The 18,022-nt window shown below is 38.7% G+C and overlaps 1 protein-coding gene across 8 annotated transcripts in view; it reads right to left on the bottom strand.

Annotated features, from left to right (window-relative positions):
* Positions 1 to 858: 858 nt before the first annotated feature.
* The window catches only part of DYRK1A (dual specificity tyrosine phosphorylation regulated kinase 1A), a 138,159-nt gene continuing 120,995 nt past the window's right edge, over positions 859 to 18,022 (bottom strand). For all 8 annotated transcript variants that reach the window (XM_081063033.1, XM_081063038.1, XM_081063034.1 and 5 more), the window contains 3 exons: positions 12,317 to 12,623; positions 11,724 to 11,848; positions 859 to 5,186 (listed from right to left, as the gene is read on the bottom strand). In XM_081063033.1, the coding sequence (XP_080919159.1) occupies positions 4,566 to 5,186; positions 11,724 to 11,848; positions 12,317 to 12,623 (1,053 nt within the window). In that variant the 3' untranslated portion in view covers positions 859 to 4,565. The remainder of the gene's footprint in view (positions 5,187 to 11,723; positions 11,849 to 12,316; positions 12,624 to 18,022) is intronic.

The raw sequence follows: 18,022 nt of genomic DNA, 5'->3' as shown, positions 1-18,022 counted from the left end.
ACTGCACATGGTATGCCGAAACTGAAATGCGCACACATGAATTCCCACCCCAACTTTAATAAAAGGACTTACCCTCAAGATGTGAAATTATGGAAAACATCAATTGTGATTTCAAATAAAGAAACTATGTATTGAAACCTGTGGGGTTCTAGGTACCTAGTTATTATGTATTTAAGTGTTTAAATCATAGTGTTTTCAGAGGAGAAATACCTTTTTGTCTTTAAGAAGATCTATGGTGAAGAAATTGGAAAAAATTAATGATGACAAATACCTTGTGCTCTTCGAGTCAAGGTGAATGTTATCCAGAACGTTCTGATGCAAGAACACCCTGGTTAGCACTTGTCACTGCGGGCAGCTGAAATCTGTGACCTTGGCTGTCCATAATACCAAAGAGAAAGACACACACACAAGCCAACGGACCACTTACCTTACTAAAATGACTCTTCCATAAATACTATCTAGTGCTGTAAACACAGGGACATGTAAACATCACCAGTTCAGCGTGGAAGCCCAGGTGACATCCACAGGATGGTTTGCAGTGGGCACACTGACACATCCCCCAGGGGACGCATTAAGAGAGATGATAAAGAATAAAATAAGCTATTTTCTCAGGGTTTTTTCTGTTCTTTGTACTAAAACTTACGTGCTGTGTTTTCACCCTAGGAAACAATTCTGGAGAAGGAGAGCCGTGGTTAAGTCATGACTTCGGCTCTTCTCTTCCTGACACTAAAGGCTTCCAACGGCAGGTCACTAGTCATCCCAAGTAGGAGTCTAAGAAATCTGAATATGGTCTCAGTCTACCAGAGTCAGTTTCCCCCCAACCTTAACCTTAAGATTTCAATTTTTTTTTTCATGTATGGCACTAAAACAAGTTCTGTATCTGGAATGACCATCTGATCTATTAGATATGGTCACCACTACAAAAATGGATATACAAATGAGTACTGAACTTGTGTTCTAAAAGTTATAGAGGCAGGCCAAAAGGGAACTGGGATAGTAACCCAGAAGGAGTTTAGTATTTGCTATCTCATCTGTGTGTTTTGTTAATATATTTCCTTATAAGACTTAAGACAATAAGTTTGACAACAAAGGAGCTGGAAAAAAGGGCACAGTGGTAAACACAATGGTCATTTTGTGGGCCTGATAGAATTATTGCAGCCTCAGTGACTTTGTTACAAGTAGTTCTAATATTCATTGAAGAAAAATAAGCATAGGCTTTTGGACTCAGGTATCATACAAAATGTGCCACTTACCTAAGTAAAATGCTCATACCCTAAAAAAAAACTAAAGGAAGTTTTCCTTTCTTAGATGTGATACGTGTAACTTTATGTAGCCAACCTGAATTTTACAGAATGACACTTAACTTTTTAAAATTTTGCCTTCTGAAAGCCATCTTATCAATACTTATGCAGATTAATTTATAAAAAGAGACACCTTTGGTTAGAAATTAACTCACGGTGGCAGAATTCTGTACTTTGTACAAGAAAGTCCCTGCCATGCCCCAAGACAGACCTGGGGAGGAAGAACAGTGTCATTTGTATTTCCTGTTGTATCCAAGCAGGTCAAAGCCTGTTAGAGGAACTTATCTAACTCTCACATCCATTCTAAACACTACAAACTATTAGCACTTTGAATCAGAGAGAAACTGTGAATGTAATAATCACTCATATAAAGAATCAATTTTAAAAATCAAAATGATCTGTTAAACCTCCAGTTTTTACTGTCTGAAATTTGTGAAGCCTATGTCGATGTAACTATTTTCCTTTTAACATATTTGACTAAACTTATCATCAGTATACCTACCAGACCATTACCTGGACCAGGTCAATTGCATAGGAAGATTTTTACTGTGTTTACATTTTTCTTAAATTAATTTTAAAAAAGCATAGTAAAGAGTCTGAGGACAAATTATTCAACTGTTTATCATACATAAGACCGCATGACTATAATACAAAGGGGGTTCTTTTTCATTTAACGTTACAATATACACAGCAAGTCCGGACCAGATCTTACAATCTGCACACAGGTATTTAACCTTTTCCATGCTGTTTATGTTTACAATGCACAGAAGTCCTGTAACCAAACCGTGTAGTAAAGCACACAAAACTGGACTGTAACATAACACAGTATGCAGAAGCACTGGGTTTTATGATTTCCTTTATGTAAATAGCGGTTTAAAAACTGCTTTCGTTTTTTGGTGCTTTTTAAGATGTGGCAACCAGCACAAAAAAAAAAAAAAATGACCTGACCCATATAATATCTTTACCTTATACTCCTAAACAGCAGTAACTACTGAATTCCTTTTGATATTGCTATACTCAAGATGACATCCTTTTATTCACTGTAAACCTTTATGAACTACCAAGTTCAAAAATCATCCACAGGCTTGACATTTAATTACAAAATAAATATGGATTTCCTGATTAACAACAAAAAAATTTTGTGGTTTATAAAAAATGGATATTTCCAAGTTTCCATTCACATTCACATGGTTTTTTTAAGCCTTTCTTTTGTCACTGTTTAACATATAAAAACCTGCTTTTGTTCAGGAAAAAATGGACCTAGTCAACCACATGGAACTGACCAATAAAAAGTAATGTGGTGTTCTGCTGAGTTGTTCTGAACAGGGTTATCGGCAGAGGTAGATTACTGCTTCTTTTCTAGGCTTCTTTTGATCCTGGACAGGTAAGTTACTCATCCTCATTCTCCCAATTCAACCGCTCAAAAGTGTAACACCCTAAAATTGGTCAATTTAAAATGGGAACACAAATTTAGCAACTGCCAGACTGCGTTACATTAAGGCAGCATAATCTCAAAACGAGGCACCTGTTAAACATCAGCCTGTTCACTTCAGGTCATGCGTGAGAGTTTTGCTTTACTCGTGCTCATATGTGGACCTGTTGGTGCAACCAAGGTCTTGCTTTCAAGTTTACAAGAAGATTAATCGGGAATACAAGAATCAACTGCTGGTTCCATAGCTTCTGGATCCAGTGTCCCTTTACCCTCAGAAGCCTGAACACATTTAGAATGTAACAGATGTTGTAATCTTGAATTAGATGTCAATCTATTATGTTCAGTACACAGATTGCTGTAAATGTATTGGCTATGGATTCAACAACAGTTCCAGTTTTGTTTAAGCAATAGTACAGCCATAATTTTTCAACTGACATTTAAAAATGGTCTAGTTACACCTTGTGTCAAAGTGCAGAACTGCTACATTATTGGTTACAGACATCTATGTGCTATAAAAACAGCTTTGGTACAATAAATTATCAAAAAAGAAAATAAATTTTTGTAAAATTCACAGCATAATTGTGAGGCAAAAAAGCAGTCACATAAAATTCTGCATTTTTTAAAAATGTTCAGGATGAACAGAAGACATCTTTGTGCAGAAGAAATGGTGGAGATACCACGTGCCGAGAAAAAGCAAAAGAAAAAGTAAAAAGCAGGAAGGGACACAGCTGTAGCTATTTCCATCAAAGCAAACCACTACTTCTGTGACCTTCAACCAATAAGGAAGTCAACTTTATGACACACGCAAAGTGACCTTGCAATACCTTACAATTAGTGGGTCACAAAAGTCTATTTTAAAAGAAAGGCCTCTTGAATTACCCATTCTCTGTTTTCAGCATTAAGGACTGTCTGCAAAAGCATGTCCAAAAGTGATTGCATCTGAAATGGTAGGCTCTTCTAATTTCGAGTCCAAATCCATAAGGCCAAAGGTTATCCCAAAGACCACCACTCAGACCTCCCCAGGACTGGCCACGACTGACCCGTTGATTGCTTCTCAGTGCACCTTGGTTGGGAGACCAGTCACGTTCCATTACTATCTTATCTTACTGTGGCCTCTCCCATAGGAGACCCACAGGATCCCGTGTAATTGCTGCTTTGCTCCTCAGTAGGTTCAGACAGGAGAGTTCTGATCCCCGCCACTTAGCATGCTTACTGTGCCTTACAAACTCCAACACAACCGTCCCTTGCATACAGCTGAAGGTGATGTTTGTGTAAGCTGGAGGTCCCTCTTCCTTACAGTACTGCATTTCCGTGCCCAAGTGTGTTTAGAGGACATAAAACCCAAATTTCCCATCCCCCCCACCCAAAACAAAACAAAAACAAAACAAAAAACAAAAAAACTGAAAAAAGGAAAAAACAAAAGGAAAAAAACACCCTCGTGGGGCCTTTTACGTAAATTATGTGCAGTGCCTTTTTATTTTAAAATTAGTTGGCAAATGACCAAGACCAACATCTGAACATTAACTTTTGTGGACTAGAAAGACAAAAAACCCCACTATGACCGGGATGTGGCAAGTTAAAATGAGGGAGGCAAAAAGAGGACACCTCTGAGCTATCCATGAAGATGGGTTTGGACATGGCTCTTTTAAAAACTTCATTGTCCCTTTGCAATCTTTTCAAGTTAAAAACAAAAAAAAAGTCAGCTTTGCCCTCCTGTAGCGGTTCAGTGTGTTAATCTCCTTCTGATTCAAGCAGCTTTGCACTTTGTTTTTTGGAAAAAAAACACCACTTCTATAAAAACACACAAGAAACAAACTCAAGTTTCGATTTAGTCACGAGCTAGCTACAGGACTCTGTTGCACACAAACTCCTGTCATGGGGGACTCTTCTCTATCGGCCCCTTGCCTCATTGTCAGATGTCCTTCAGTCATGTAATGTGCAGGACCTGTATTAGCAGAAAACTGGTATGTTGGATGTCCGGCTATGCCAGTCTCTTGGCGGGGATTGGAGTAGACGGTTAAATTCACGTCCATAGCTCCATTCTGTCCAAAGTCCAAGGTGTTAGCAGCCACTGGGCGATTCTGGTAGGCCTGATTGCCTTGATTCCCAGTAGAGGAAGAAGACGTAGAGGAAGAAGTCGTAGAGGAAGACAGGGATGTCATGGAGTGGTGACTGTGGCCCACCTCCATAGAATCCTGGGTAGAGGAGCTATTCGTTGGAGAATTGTAGACCCTTGGCCTGGTCCGGTTACCCAAGGCTTGTTGTCCGTGGTGGTGGTGGTGGTGGTGATGGTGGTGGTGGTGATGGGAACTGTTTCCATGGTGATGATGCAATGCATTCTGTTGAGGGGCTACATGAAAGGTTGTTTCTTGAACAGGATGAGTTTCAACAGTAACTTGTGTAGGAGCTTCAGTGCCTGACCAACCAAGAGGAGCAGGAAATTGCTGGCGCACCTGTAAGAACAGATTTTTAAAGGACTTATTCGGAGTACTGTTTCCAAATCTTAACTCTTCAATCAAAGCCTGAAACACTAGCATTTACATTAATGGTGGGTTGGTGGGGGGGGGGGTTGAAACTTATAATGTGTTAGTTCTATAACGCGAAATTCCAAACATGTTCAAGAGTTTTTTACGAAAAATATTTTATTATGAAAGCTGCAATTTTTAGCAAGTTATACCCATAAAATAGGCTCATATTTCACAGGCCACTCACTTTCCTTCCTTGGAAGCATTGTTTATGCCAGGGGCAGCAAACATTTTCTGGGAAGAGACAGCCAGTAAATATCTGATAAGTCCAAAAGGAACTCTACGTTCCCTCTAAACCCCCGCTCTCCCTACCTTTCTTGTTTCAATAAATACTATCCATCCAGCTGTTCAACCATTCCTCCACCCAGACAAACCATCAGCGAGTCCCAATGCAGCTCCCTTCAGATCAGATCCTGAACCGGCCACTTTTTCTCGGTCTCCTCCAGCGCTCTATCCCAGGCCACTGTCATCTCTTGCTTAGACTAATCCAACAGCCTACTAAATCAACTCCCAGCTTCCATCCTTGCCTTTTTCCAACCTATTCTCCAAAAATTCGCAACAATAATCTTTAAAAACACAAATCCAAATTAGGCAAGAAAAAAATAAAAGGCATCCAAATTGAAAAGAAGTAAAATTGTCACTATCTGCAAATGACATGTATATAAAACCCTCAAGACTCCATCAAAAAAACTGTAGAATAAATGCATTCAGTAAAGTTGCAGGATACAAAATCAGTACACAAAAATCTGTTGTGTTTCTATATACCAACAATGAACTATCAGAGAAAGAAAATAATCCTATTTACAACTGCATCAAAAAGAATAAAATACCTAGAAATAATTTTAACCAAGAAGGTAAAAGACATGTACATTGAAAACTATAAGACACTAAATGAAAGAAATTGAAGAAGACACAAAAAATGGAAAAGTATCTTGTGTAAATGAATTGGAAGAGTCAATAGTGTTAAAACGTCAATACTACCTAAAGCAATATATAGATTCAATAAAATTCCTCTCAAAATTCCAATGGCATTTTCAAAGAAATGGAATAATCCTAAAATTTTTATGGAACCACAAAAAGCACTGAATTAGCCAAAGCAATCTTGAGAAAGAACAAAACTGGAGGCATCATGCTCCCTGACTTCAAACTATACTACAAAGCTATAGTAACTGAAACCATATGATACTGGCATAAAAACAGACACACAGATCAATGGAACAGAAAAGAGCACCCAGAAATAAACCCATGCATATATAGACAATTAATGTATGACAAAGGAGCCAATATGCAATGGGGGAAGGATGGCTTCTTCAATAAATGGTGTTGGTAAAAACTGGACAGCCACATGCAAAAGAATGAACTTCCACCATCTTATACCACTCACAAAAATCGACTCAAAATGGATTCAAGACTTCAACAAAGGACCTGAAACCATGAAACTCCTAGAAGAAAAACATAGACAGTCAGCTCCTTGACATAGGTCTTGGTGATATTTTTAATGTGACACCAAAAGTAAAAGCAACAAAAGCAAAAATAAACAAGTGACACTATATAAAACTAAAAAGCTTCTGCATAGCAAAAGAAACCATCAACAAAGTAAAAAGGCACCCTAGTGAATGGGAGGAAATATTTACATCACATACTGGATAAGGGTGTTAATATCCAAAATATATAATGAACTCCTACAACTCAACAGCCGCTCCCCATCTCCCTCAAAATACCCCTCACAACAACCCAATGAAAAATGGGAAGCAACCCTGAGTTGACATTTTCCCCAAAGAGATATACAGATGGCCAAGAGGTACAAAAAGATGCTCCACATCACTAATCGTCAGGGAAATGCAAATAAAAACAGGTGTGAGATATGACCTCACACCTGTTAGAATGGCTATTAATCAAAAACACGAACAACATGTGTTGGCGAGGATGTGGAGACAAGGGAACCCTCGTGCACTGCTGGTGGGATTGACAATGGTGCAACCACTATGGAAAACAGTATGGAAGGTCCTCAAAAATTTAAAACTAGAACTACCTTATGACCCAGCAATTCCACTTGTGGGTATTTATCCAAGGAAAATGAAAACACTAACTCAAAAAGATATCTGCACTCCCATGTTCACTTCAGCACTATTTACAACAGCCAAAATATGGAAACAACCTAAGGGTCCATTAATGGATAAATGGATAAATGGATAAAGAAATTGTGGTGTGTAAACACACACACACACACACAATTACTCAAGCCATAAAAAAGAAAGATGCCTTGCCATTTACAACAGCTGGATGGACCTCAAGGACATTATGGTTAAGTGAAACAGGTCAGGCAGAGAAAGACAAATACCATAGGATCTTCCTTATACGTGGAATTTAAAAATCAAATTTAAAAAACAAACAACAATAAAAAAAACACCACCAAACAAAAACAAAATAATCCAAATCCATACAATAGTCTGCACAATCCGGCCAATGCTCACTTCGCCACCATTTTCCTCTATACATGCTTCCTCCTACTACCTGGGTTCCACCCACACAGGGTCTTCCTTCTATCCCTCTACCTGGTCAAGGTCTTTCAAACACCTCAGGATATTTGTACCTACTGTTCCTGTCTGCCTAGAATGCTCTGATTTCTAATTTCTGCTTGGATACTTCTTTCCCATCATTTCAGTTTCAGAGTCTTCCTTGACCACTCTAGCCAACATCAGCCCATGTCCAACAGCTCTCCACAAAAAAGATATTCTTCTTCCTGAGCACACGGCTGCAATACACCTCCCAGCTTCCCCTGTACTTCTGTAAGTGACGTGACTTAAGTTGTAGTCAGTAGAATATGAATCAAACTTTCTATGGCACGGCCAGGCCTGGCGCACAAAATGCCTCCCGGGTCCTTTTGTCTGCGGGGTGAAGACTGAGCCCCAGTGCAAGAGGAGCCACAAGACGGTAGGAGCCTGGCACATGCGGAAAGAGGCCAAGCCACTAACCTGAATACCTACTCTGCACTGTTACATAAAGGAAGAAACCTGACAGTCTGTAGGCTACCAGGTAGCTGGGCGTCTACCTGCTATCTGCTTGGCCTCCTGGAATTAATACAGCCCACCCAACAAACAGCCATTCTCTATTACATTATCCTGTCTTACTTTCTTTTTAACAGTTAATGGTACTTGTAGTTTTGATTCATTTGATTAATTTTATTTACCGTATCACTTAAAACTCTAGGAAGGCAAAGCATGTATCTCATCACTAGTGACTAGCACAGATCATTATTTACTCAGTGAAGGCGGTCTGAGAACTAAAATTCAAAACTACTACTGAAAACAATTCAGTAGAAAAACAGGCAGGAAGTTCTCAAAAGTACTAGTGATTGTTAAACTAAGAAGCTACTCAAATTTATGCATAAGAAGAAATAAGCAAAATAAAACTATACTCTGTCCAATACCACTTTTCATTTCTGATTGAACCAAAGGTGATCACTGCTGTTTCCCCAAACTCTGTTAGTGGGAAATAAAACTGGTAAAACTATATGGAAGGCAATTTGGCAAAAACTATCAAAATTACAAATCACTTCACTCTTTCACCCAGCAATTTCACTCTAAGGGTTTATCACAAATTTCATGTGTATGAAATGACGTATGTATAGGGTAGGTTATTTATTACAGCATCATTTGTAGTAGTAAGAAAAAACAGAAAATAAGCTAAATGTCCATTAATAGGGGACTACAGAAATGACTCATGGAATAGCTAAACAATGGAACACTCTGCAACTATAAAAAAATTTTTAAAAAGTTATCTATGTATTGATATAAAAATAGCTCCAAAATACATGTTAAACAAATACGTAAAACAGTGTGTATGGTATACAAAGGTTAGGTGAAAATACATATTTTCTGAATACATATGCACATGCATGAAATATCTCAAAAAGAATACAAAGAAACTAATAACATTAATTAGAAATTGGGTATCTAGTGGACATAAAAGGGAAGACCTCATTGAATCTTTTATATTTACCTACTTTTTAACCACGTGAATGTATCAAATACTCAGAAATTATGTTAAAAAGGATTGAGGTAAATAAAGCAAAATATTAACTTCTGGTGGGAGGTACAAGTGCCTTCTGCTACCTGTGGTATGTTTTTATGTGTTTGTACTATTTAATATAGTATTTGGAGGAAGGAAGGCCAGTCTTAAGACTACGGGAAGCCTCCGGCAGTGAGATTTGTTAAGACTTAAAGTATTAAGAATAGTTACCAAAGCAAAGAGGGAAGAGAAGAGTGTTCCGGGCTGAGCACAGTAAAGGTGAGAAATGTTAAAGAAAACATGCTATATTAAAAAATGAAAAAAATCCAGTAAGACCAGAGTGAATGAAGAAGAGGAAAATGGCCTAGGTAGGGGCCAGACCATGGAAATCATTGTAACCTTCCTAAGAAGTCTAAATTTTTTTAAGTATAAGAGAAAGCCAAAAACTGGTTTAAAGCAAGGAAAAGAGCCAGATCAGACTACTTTACAAATAAATATTCACTTGGCTTCAGAGAAGAGAAGGATGTTGACTGAACAAAATTAGACACTAGAAGACTAATCAGGATATTCTTTATAATAGTATAGGCTAGAGATGACATAGCAAGGGACGTGGACATAATAAAAATGTATTTAGGATATTTAGAATCCACACAATTTACTATTTGATTCAATGTAGGGGATGCAGGAGAAGCGAGTCAAGGATTAACCCCCTCTCCCCAAGGTGTGTGACTTAAGCAAGTCAGTAAATTTAGGGCCATTCATACAAAAAAATCAAAGCAGAAAAGCTGTGATGGAGGTGAAAATGATGACATCAGTTTATGTGATGCAGCTGCAATGTTCGTCATGTTGTGGAGACTTTCAAAGTAACGATTAGAAATAAAGGCCCCAGGGCTCGGGAGTGAAGTCTAGTTCAGAAACGAAGATGTACTTCATGATACACCTGTAGTTGGGTAACAGCAGGTGAGCTCAGCCAGGAAGTGTGGCAGGTGAGAGAGAAAGGCCACAGGGCACGCCGCGAGGAACACCCACATTTACATGGCAGTAGAAGAAAATCCCAAAAAGGAGACAGTGAACAAAAGGCCAGAGAAGTGGAGGATACTAGGGCAGCGTTCTGTCCAGAAAACCAGGGGAGCAAATGTCGGGAGCAGGGAGATGCCAGCAGTGCGCGGCTGAGGAACGAAGAAAGAAGCACCAGTGTCCGCCAGACTCCTCAGTAACCATCACTGGTGATGGTGCAAGGGTTCCCTGGAGCTGGGAGGCAGCCGAACTAGAGAAGGTGGAGAGTTCTAGTAAAGAGCTAGAGCCCACGGATAGCAGAAATGTAGGGGGAGAATGACACGGGCCAGGGGCCAGGAAAAGGTAGTGCATTAGGTGGGAGAGACCTGGGGGCAATCAGCTGTTGACAGAGAGGGGAGAAGAGGAGAGGCTGCCGGCACAGGAGGCAGAGGCTGAGCGAAGGGCTCCGTCCTCAGGGACAGGACAGAACCACTGTCTCTAAGGAAAAAGGGGCGGGAAACAAGTAGACAAGCAGATACGTAGGCTGGACAAGACTGTCCTATCTGAAGACTCTTCTTTCCACAGCAAGCAGTGAGAACAGAGAAGGGGAGGTAGGTCACAGGTATCTAGGAAAAGTCTGAAACAATTAAGAAAGAGTATGGGAGAGAGGAGATGACTTGAGAAACTACTGTACAACGATCATCGATCATAGGTGAATACTAATGAGCAGTGTAACAGTGTATCTTATGTGTGGTCTTCCCCAGCGGCACTCAAGAGCCCCCGTCACAATGGGAAGTGATAGCCAACAACTGCAATTTTACCTCAAATAACACTGCCATCTCACTACTATAAAGTATCATAAAAGCAGTGCTCGGTATGAATTCACTGACTGCTTTACAAAGAGTATTTAATGAATAATGTTACCACCACCATCTGCTTCACCCCAGTGTTTTAAAATTACTTCATCAGATCCTCTTCATTAACAGGTTTAAAAAACCAATAAAAGAACCCCCCAACCCCCACACCTCCAAAAAACCAAAACAATACAGAACAACGTGGAGGTGAAAATCAAACCGCGAACTGATTCAGAATCCAGGCCTCTCGGTGCTGGACGATCATGGTGGAAGCAGAGCACAGGAAGTAAGGTCGCCACCCAGGGAAAGCTAACCCAGGACCTCTCAGTTCCCCCAATAAAATGAAAGCTCAAAACGGTGCTGTAGTAAATGAAATAAACAGGAGAAGGCATTTGCAGTCATGGCTGAAACCACCCAATACATGTTCCAGATTTCTAAACGAGGGGGAAGTTACAAGAATGCGTTTCCTTAGTTATAAGTAAGTTATAATTCCTTATAAATGAGGAAGCTGAATGCCGTCAGCGTAAATGACACAGCCCTCTGAAGGCACGGGGCACCCCACGCTGGTAACGCTGAGCATGGCGGTACGTGGGCAGGCGCCTACCTGGGGACTATGCGTCTCGCAGTCCATAGCCTGGACGGCAGCTGTGAAGTGCCCACCGCTGTGCCGGTGCTGGTGCGTTGGGTCCGACCTGGCTCGCCCACTGTTGCTCGTGCCCGACGACCCACCTTAAGTATCGCAACCGAAAATAACTTGTAAGTTCAAAGTTCATCTCGGTCAAGTTTATATTCTAAAACCGTTAACATTAAAACTGAAAGTACGTCACACACACAAAAAGTACATTAACAGAAAGTCACCTGATTCCCCAAATTCTTTCCACTGAACTAAAATACGGTCATGTTTGGTTTTGCCAGGGGAAAGCGCCAAGCATGTGGACAAAAATTTCCATTTCGAAAACAACTAAAAATGTGGGTTAATAAAGAGTTTTGTTTCCAACTACCAAGCAGAACTGATTACATGCATAATGAAGTACTGAGGCTTTGGGGAAGGGGAATTTTTTACTTCACCACAAAGACGAGATTAGGTAAAATAATTCCTCCCCCCGTTAACACATTCTAAGAAACACTTCCAAACCGCCCCATGAGTAAGGAAGACAGCAAACATTCGAAGCCTAGCGGAGTAGCACGAGGACCGACCTGAGCTCGACGACGTGCTCGAGGTGGTGCCCGAGGACTGGGACTGCTCCATCGCGGGGCTCGTGGACACACTGTTACTTGTGTTTGTACCTTCGTCAGCTGTTTTCTTGAAAAAACTGTGCTGCAGGGCATAGTAAGGTTGAATTCGAGTTTTGGGGTCATAATCAAGCATCCTTAAAATGAGGTCTTTGAACTTCAAGTAGTCGGCTACCGTATGACCCGATTCCCCAGCACGACGCCCACCAGGCCCGCCTGTTTCTACTCCAAGAATATTATGAAGTTTACGGGTTCCTGGTGGTTTATACTCCTAAAGAGAAAAAAGAAAAAGGCCTTCTATGAATATGACGGGATATGTAAGTCTCCATGACTTCAAATACGCTGAAATAGATGACATGGTGAGGCATTTATTAAAAAGAATGCTTTACAGTTAGATCCTCTAATGATTTCTACACATCACTATTCTGAATGCACTGTACTTAGGAATTCAAAAATAATCTTGAGACCAAAAATGACTACAAAGATCATGTAGCCCTGGGGTCAGCAAACTATGACTTGGCCAAGGGTCTGTTTCTGTACAGCCGCAACTATGAATAGCTTTTACATTTTTAAAGGTTGCAAAGACAAACAAAACCAATTAAGAATATACAAGAGAAGCCCATAAAGCTTAAACTTTCACTCTCTGTTCCAATGCACCTGAGAAGCTGGCTACACTTCCTATAGTGACAGTGGCTCGGCAAAGCTGTGATGATCCCTCCAAGTATGTTCCATGTAACCCTACCTGCTCACGTTTAAAGAAATTGAAAGCAAATTTTATTTATGCCTCCCTTTAGAAAATATGTTTAATAACAAATTACTTTAACATGTGTTGAGATTTTCTGAAAACTCATTTTTTAAATAGATAAGCTTGAAAATCTCTATGAATATTGAATTTATTCAGAATAGTATCACTGCATTTTTGCTTCTAGTTACAATGTAAAAATTTGCAAAAGACTACTACTGCTCTCACTCTAAAAGCAAGGACAAGCCTGGCAGATAAGCCATAAAAATCATTGCTTTAAACAAAACAAAAACCTATCTGACAGCTGAGGACTAAAGAAACCAGAATTAAGTTAAATTCTAGAAAATGAGAAGCCTTTCCTCCTTATGGTAGGAGAAGGAGCAAATGCCATGGATCTGGGTAAGGAGAATCCAGCGGCACTCTGAATCAACTGCTCATGGCCACATACGAATAGGCTGGAGCATGGGGAGAGCCCAGACAGGACCCGCGCTCCCAGGGCACTGCAAGTCTGGGGCAGAGCGGCAGGATGAACAGTCTCCTGAGGCACAACAAGGTAGGAATGGGCTGCTGGCTGGGAAATAATGCATAATCCTTCCCATCTCCACAAACACTGCTTAAAACCTATGAAGACAGTGGAGAATAGAATCTATGTCAAACAAACAAGCTAAACTACAAACAAGGTTGAGTCAGTCCCCCAACTAGTAGTTGACAGAGAAAGAGCCATTTTCATCCATCTCAACTATTCTTAAACACAGAAAGACTGGCATGCATTTAAAAATTGCAGACACAACCCACCCAAAAAAGGATCCACAATGAAGTTAAAAAAAAAAAAAAAAGAAAATGACCCACATAAATAAATAACCCAGATGTGAAATTGGCAGACAGTCATTTTAAAATAAGTATGATACACACATTAAAGAATTTAGTTCAAAGATGAACAGCATGTGTGAATACGTAGGGGATTTCAGAGAAGAAAAAGAAAACTATTTTTTAAAAAGGATAAATGGAAATGTGGAAATGCTAGAACAAAAAATTCCAGTATCAGAAATGAAGAATCCATTTAATGGTTTTAACAGATGACTGGACTCGGCAGAAGAAGAAACAAATCAGTGAACTCAAAGACTGAGCAAAGGGGTGCCAGGCCGGTCAGCTCAGTTGGTTAGAACGCGGTGCTCTTAACACAACAGGGTTGCCGGTTCAATCCCCACATGGGCCACTGTGAGCTGCGCCCTCCACAGCTGGATTGAAGCGGCTACTTGACTTAGAGCTGATGGGTCCTGGAAAAACCCACTTATAATAAATAAAAGTTTAAAAAATAAAAAACAGCAAAAAAATGGTCTAAACTAAGACACAAAAAGGAAACAGAATGAATAACCCAGAGAGCCCTAAGGTAATATTAAGCACTGTAATATACATGTATTTGGAAAATTAGAAGGAGGAGAAAGACTGAAGCAGAACAAATCTTTTGGAAAAAAAGAAAAAGTCTGAGGATTTTAAAAATTAATGAAAGAGATCAATCCACAGATCCAAGAAACTTAGTAAACTCCAAGAAAAATAAACACACACAAAAATTATGCCTAGAAACATAACAGTTAAACTATTGAAAAATCAAAAGACAAAAAGAAAACATGAAATCAGCCAAAGGGAAGGAGAAACATGATATGCAGGGTACAGTCCTGAGAAAAACCACAGACTTCTCTTCAAAAACGATGTAATACCGAAAGCAACGTCATTAACATCCTTAAACAATATCCTAATATCTTTTTTTATTTTGCTAAAATGTCAACGCAGAATTCTATGCCCATGGAAATTTCCATATCCATGGAAAATATCTTCCCCCAAATGATGTTGAATAAAGGTATTTTCAGATAAATAACTGCTGAGAGAATCCATCAGCAGAAGTTAGTCACTATAAAATAAAAAGTTGAAGTTCCTCATGCTGAAGAAACATGGTAACAGGTGGCAGCCAGGAATTGCAGAAAGGAATGAAGAACTATATGAGTAAATAGGAAGAGATCTTTTAATTAGCGTTATTTTTACGTGTTTTAAAATATCTTTAAAAGTCATTTTTATCTAAGCAGTTAAATATGATGGCAAGCACACAAGAGATGGAAGACATTACGTAAAAGCACATGGTTATCATGCGTACCAAGAGCTGTAATAGTATGTGAGCATCAACTGACCAGTTAAAGATGCATATAAGACAAATACTAAAAATTACACACAAAGGAATAAAAAGTCAATGGTGGAGATGAAATAAAATACCTGAAAATACTCGACTACCTCAAAAGCAGGCAGGAAAGAAGGAAGGGGGAACAAAGAACTACAGGACAAACAGATCACAACACAGTCTAAAACCCAAACCTCTGAATAACTTTAATGGGCTAAAAACACTCATCCTGAAAGAAAGAGACTATCAGGCTAGGTTAAAAAACATGACAAGTGTATGTTGTATACAAAAGTCATACTTCATATAAAAGAATGAACACGTTTAAAGTAAAAGAGTAGAAAAAAGTATATACTATGAAAAATTTAAGAATAAGAAAGCTGGTATAACTATAGTAATATCAGACAAAGTAAACAAAGACAAAAATATTGTTGGAGATAAAGAGGGACATTTCGGGAGGAGCGTGGTAGATGAGGGTAAATGGGGTCAAATATATGGAAGGAAAACTGACTCTGGGTGGTGAACACACAATGTGATATACAGATGATAGATTACAGGATTGTACACTTGAAATCTATGTAATTTTACTAACCACTATCACTCGAATGAATTTTAATTTAAAAAAAGGACATTTCATGATGAATGAATTTGTCATGAGGTAATAATACTAAATGGGTCTACACCTATTAAGAGAGCTTCAAAAAAACGTAAAGCAACTGAAGGGAGATTAAGACAAATCCAAAATTATGACTGAAGATTAACACACCTCTGTTATTGATACAAGTATACATAGACACACACAGTGAGGGGTGTAAAAGATCTGAAGAAAAATATCAAACAATCTGACATATATTGACATTTGTAGACCACTACACCAAACGAATATAAAACACAATTCTTTTCAAATGCACATGGAACATTCACCAAGGTCATAAAACAAGTCTCAATGAATTTTGAAAGAGTGAAATCATATTTTCTGAACACAATGCTACTGAATCAGAAATCAGTAACATTAAGATATCTAGAAAATCTTTGAATATTTTGAAATTACGTAACACTAACAATGGGTCAATAACGAAATCACAGGGAAATCAGAAACATTTCAAAATGAATGACAGTTAAAACAATGTATCAAAAGTTACAGGATGCAGCTAAAGCAATGCTTAGAGGGAAATTTACACCATTCAATGTTGTAAGAGAAGGAAATTTTAAGTAAATGATCTAAGCTTCCACCTTCAGAAGCTAGCAAAAGAAATTGAATCTAAAGTGAGAAGGAAATAATAAAGAACAAAAATCAATGAAACAAAATCTAGACTAAGAATAGGGGAACAAAAAGATCAACAAAACCAAAAGCTGGTTGTTTGAAAAGATTAATAAGTTTGATAAAACCCGAGCAAGAGTAACAGATAAAAAAGGAGAAAACACAAATGACCGACATCAGGAATAAGAGAGAGACTGTCACTACAGATCCTCCAGAAATTAAAAAAACAATGAAATATTATGGTTACGTTTATGCTAACAAACCCAACAACTGAGATGTGAAAGACAAGTGTCTTAAAATATGTAGCTTACCAAAATTCATTTAAAAAACAAAAAAATTTCTCAAAACACTAAACATAGAAAACTACCTGTTCAACCTGATAGAGGGTCACAAAAAATATGCAACTAACATCATATTAAATGTTGAATAACTACATGCCTTTCCCATAAGACTGGGAACATGCAAAGATGTCTGCTATCACCATTACTATTCAATATATGGAGGTCCTAGTCAGTTAATCAGAAAAAGAAAGGCATACAGATTGAAAAAATAAAACTGTTTATTCATAGAGAACATGACAGCTTAAGTAGAAAACCCTACAGAATCTGACACAAAAAAAGTAGAACCAATAGGTGAATTTAGCAAGTCTCAGGATAACTATATGTTAGCAATGAAAAATTAGAAAACAGCATTTTGAAAATGACAAAATAGCATCAAAAAAACATTAAAAGCTTAAGAATACATTGAACAAAATGTGAATGAAACTTCTGCACTAAACACTACAAGCGCTGCTGAGAGCTCAATACAAGGAAAGGTAAACCATGTTCCGAGATTGGAAGACTCAATAGTGTTGAGACGACCATTCTCCTGAATGGACCCTCAGTGTAAACCAAATAAAAAATTCCGGCAGCGTTTTTGGTACAAATTTATAAGCTGATTCTCAAGTTAGGTATGTTATGAATGCATAAAATATATAGATACTAGTCTATCTTATCACTAACTATTATAAAAGAAATACAAAGCTATTACAAAAAGGTCAAATTTATCATCACTTAAACACACAGACCGCACACATGACACCATTCGCAGTTGAGAGAAATATAAACAAACATAAAGATGCAGTATTAAATCTTAACTGGAGTGTGTATTGTAGCCCTGTACTCATCTCATGGCCTTCTCCTGTTGCTACTGCGGTGAGCTCAAGTATAGCAAGTGTCCTCTCCAGGAAACTGCGTATTGCAGTAAAAAGGGATCTCTCGCAGTTCTCACATATTTTTCATCGTGTTTAGTACAATACCACAAACCCTGAATAACACGCCATGGCACCCATATGAAGTGTCACTAGTGATGCTGAAATGCTCCCAAGAAGCAGAGGAAAGTCATGACATTACAAGAAAAAGCCCACGTGCCTGGCATGGAGCACAGGTTGAGGTCTGCAGCTGCAGTTGCCTACCATTCCAAGATAAATAAACACATCATATGGACCGTCGTAAAAATAAG

The sequence above is a fragment of the Rhinolophus hipposideros genome (assembly GCF_964194185.1).
Source record: "Rhinolophus hipposideros genome assembly, chromosome: 2".
Lineage (NCBI taxonomy): Eukaryota > Metazoa > Chordata > Mammalia > Chiroptera > Rhinolophidae > Rhinolophus > Rhinolophus hipposideros.
The sequence above is the reverse complement of the archived record's forward strand: the minus strand, read 5'-3'. Positions and strand labels throughout refer to the sequence as shown.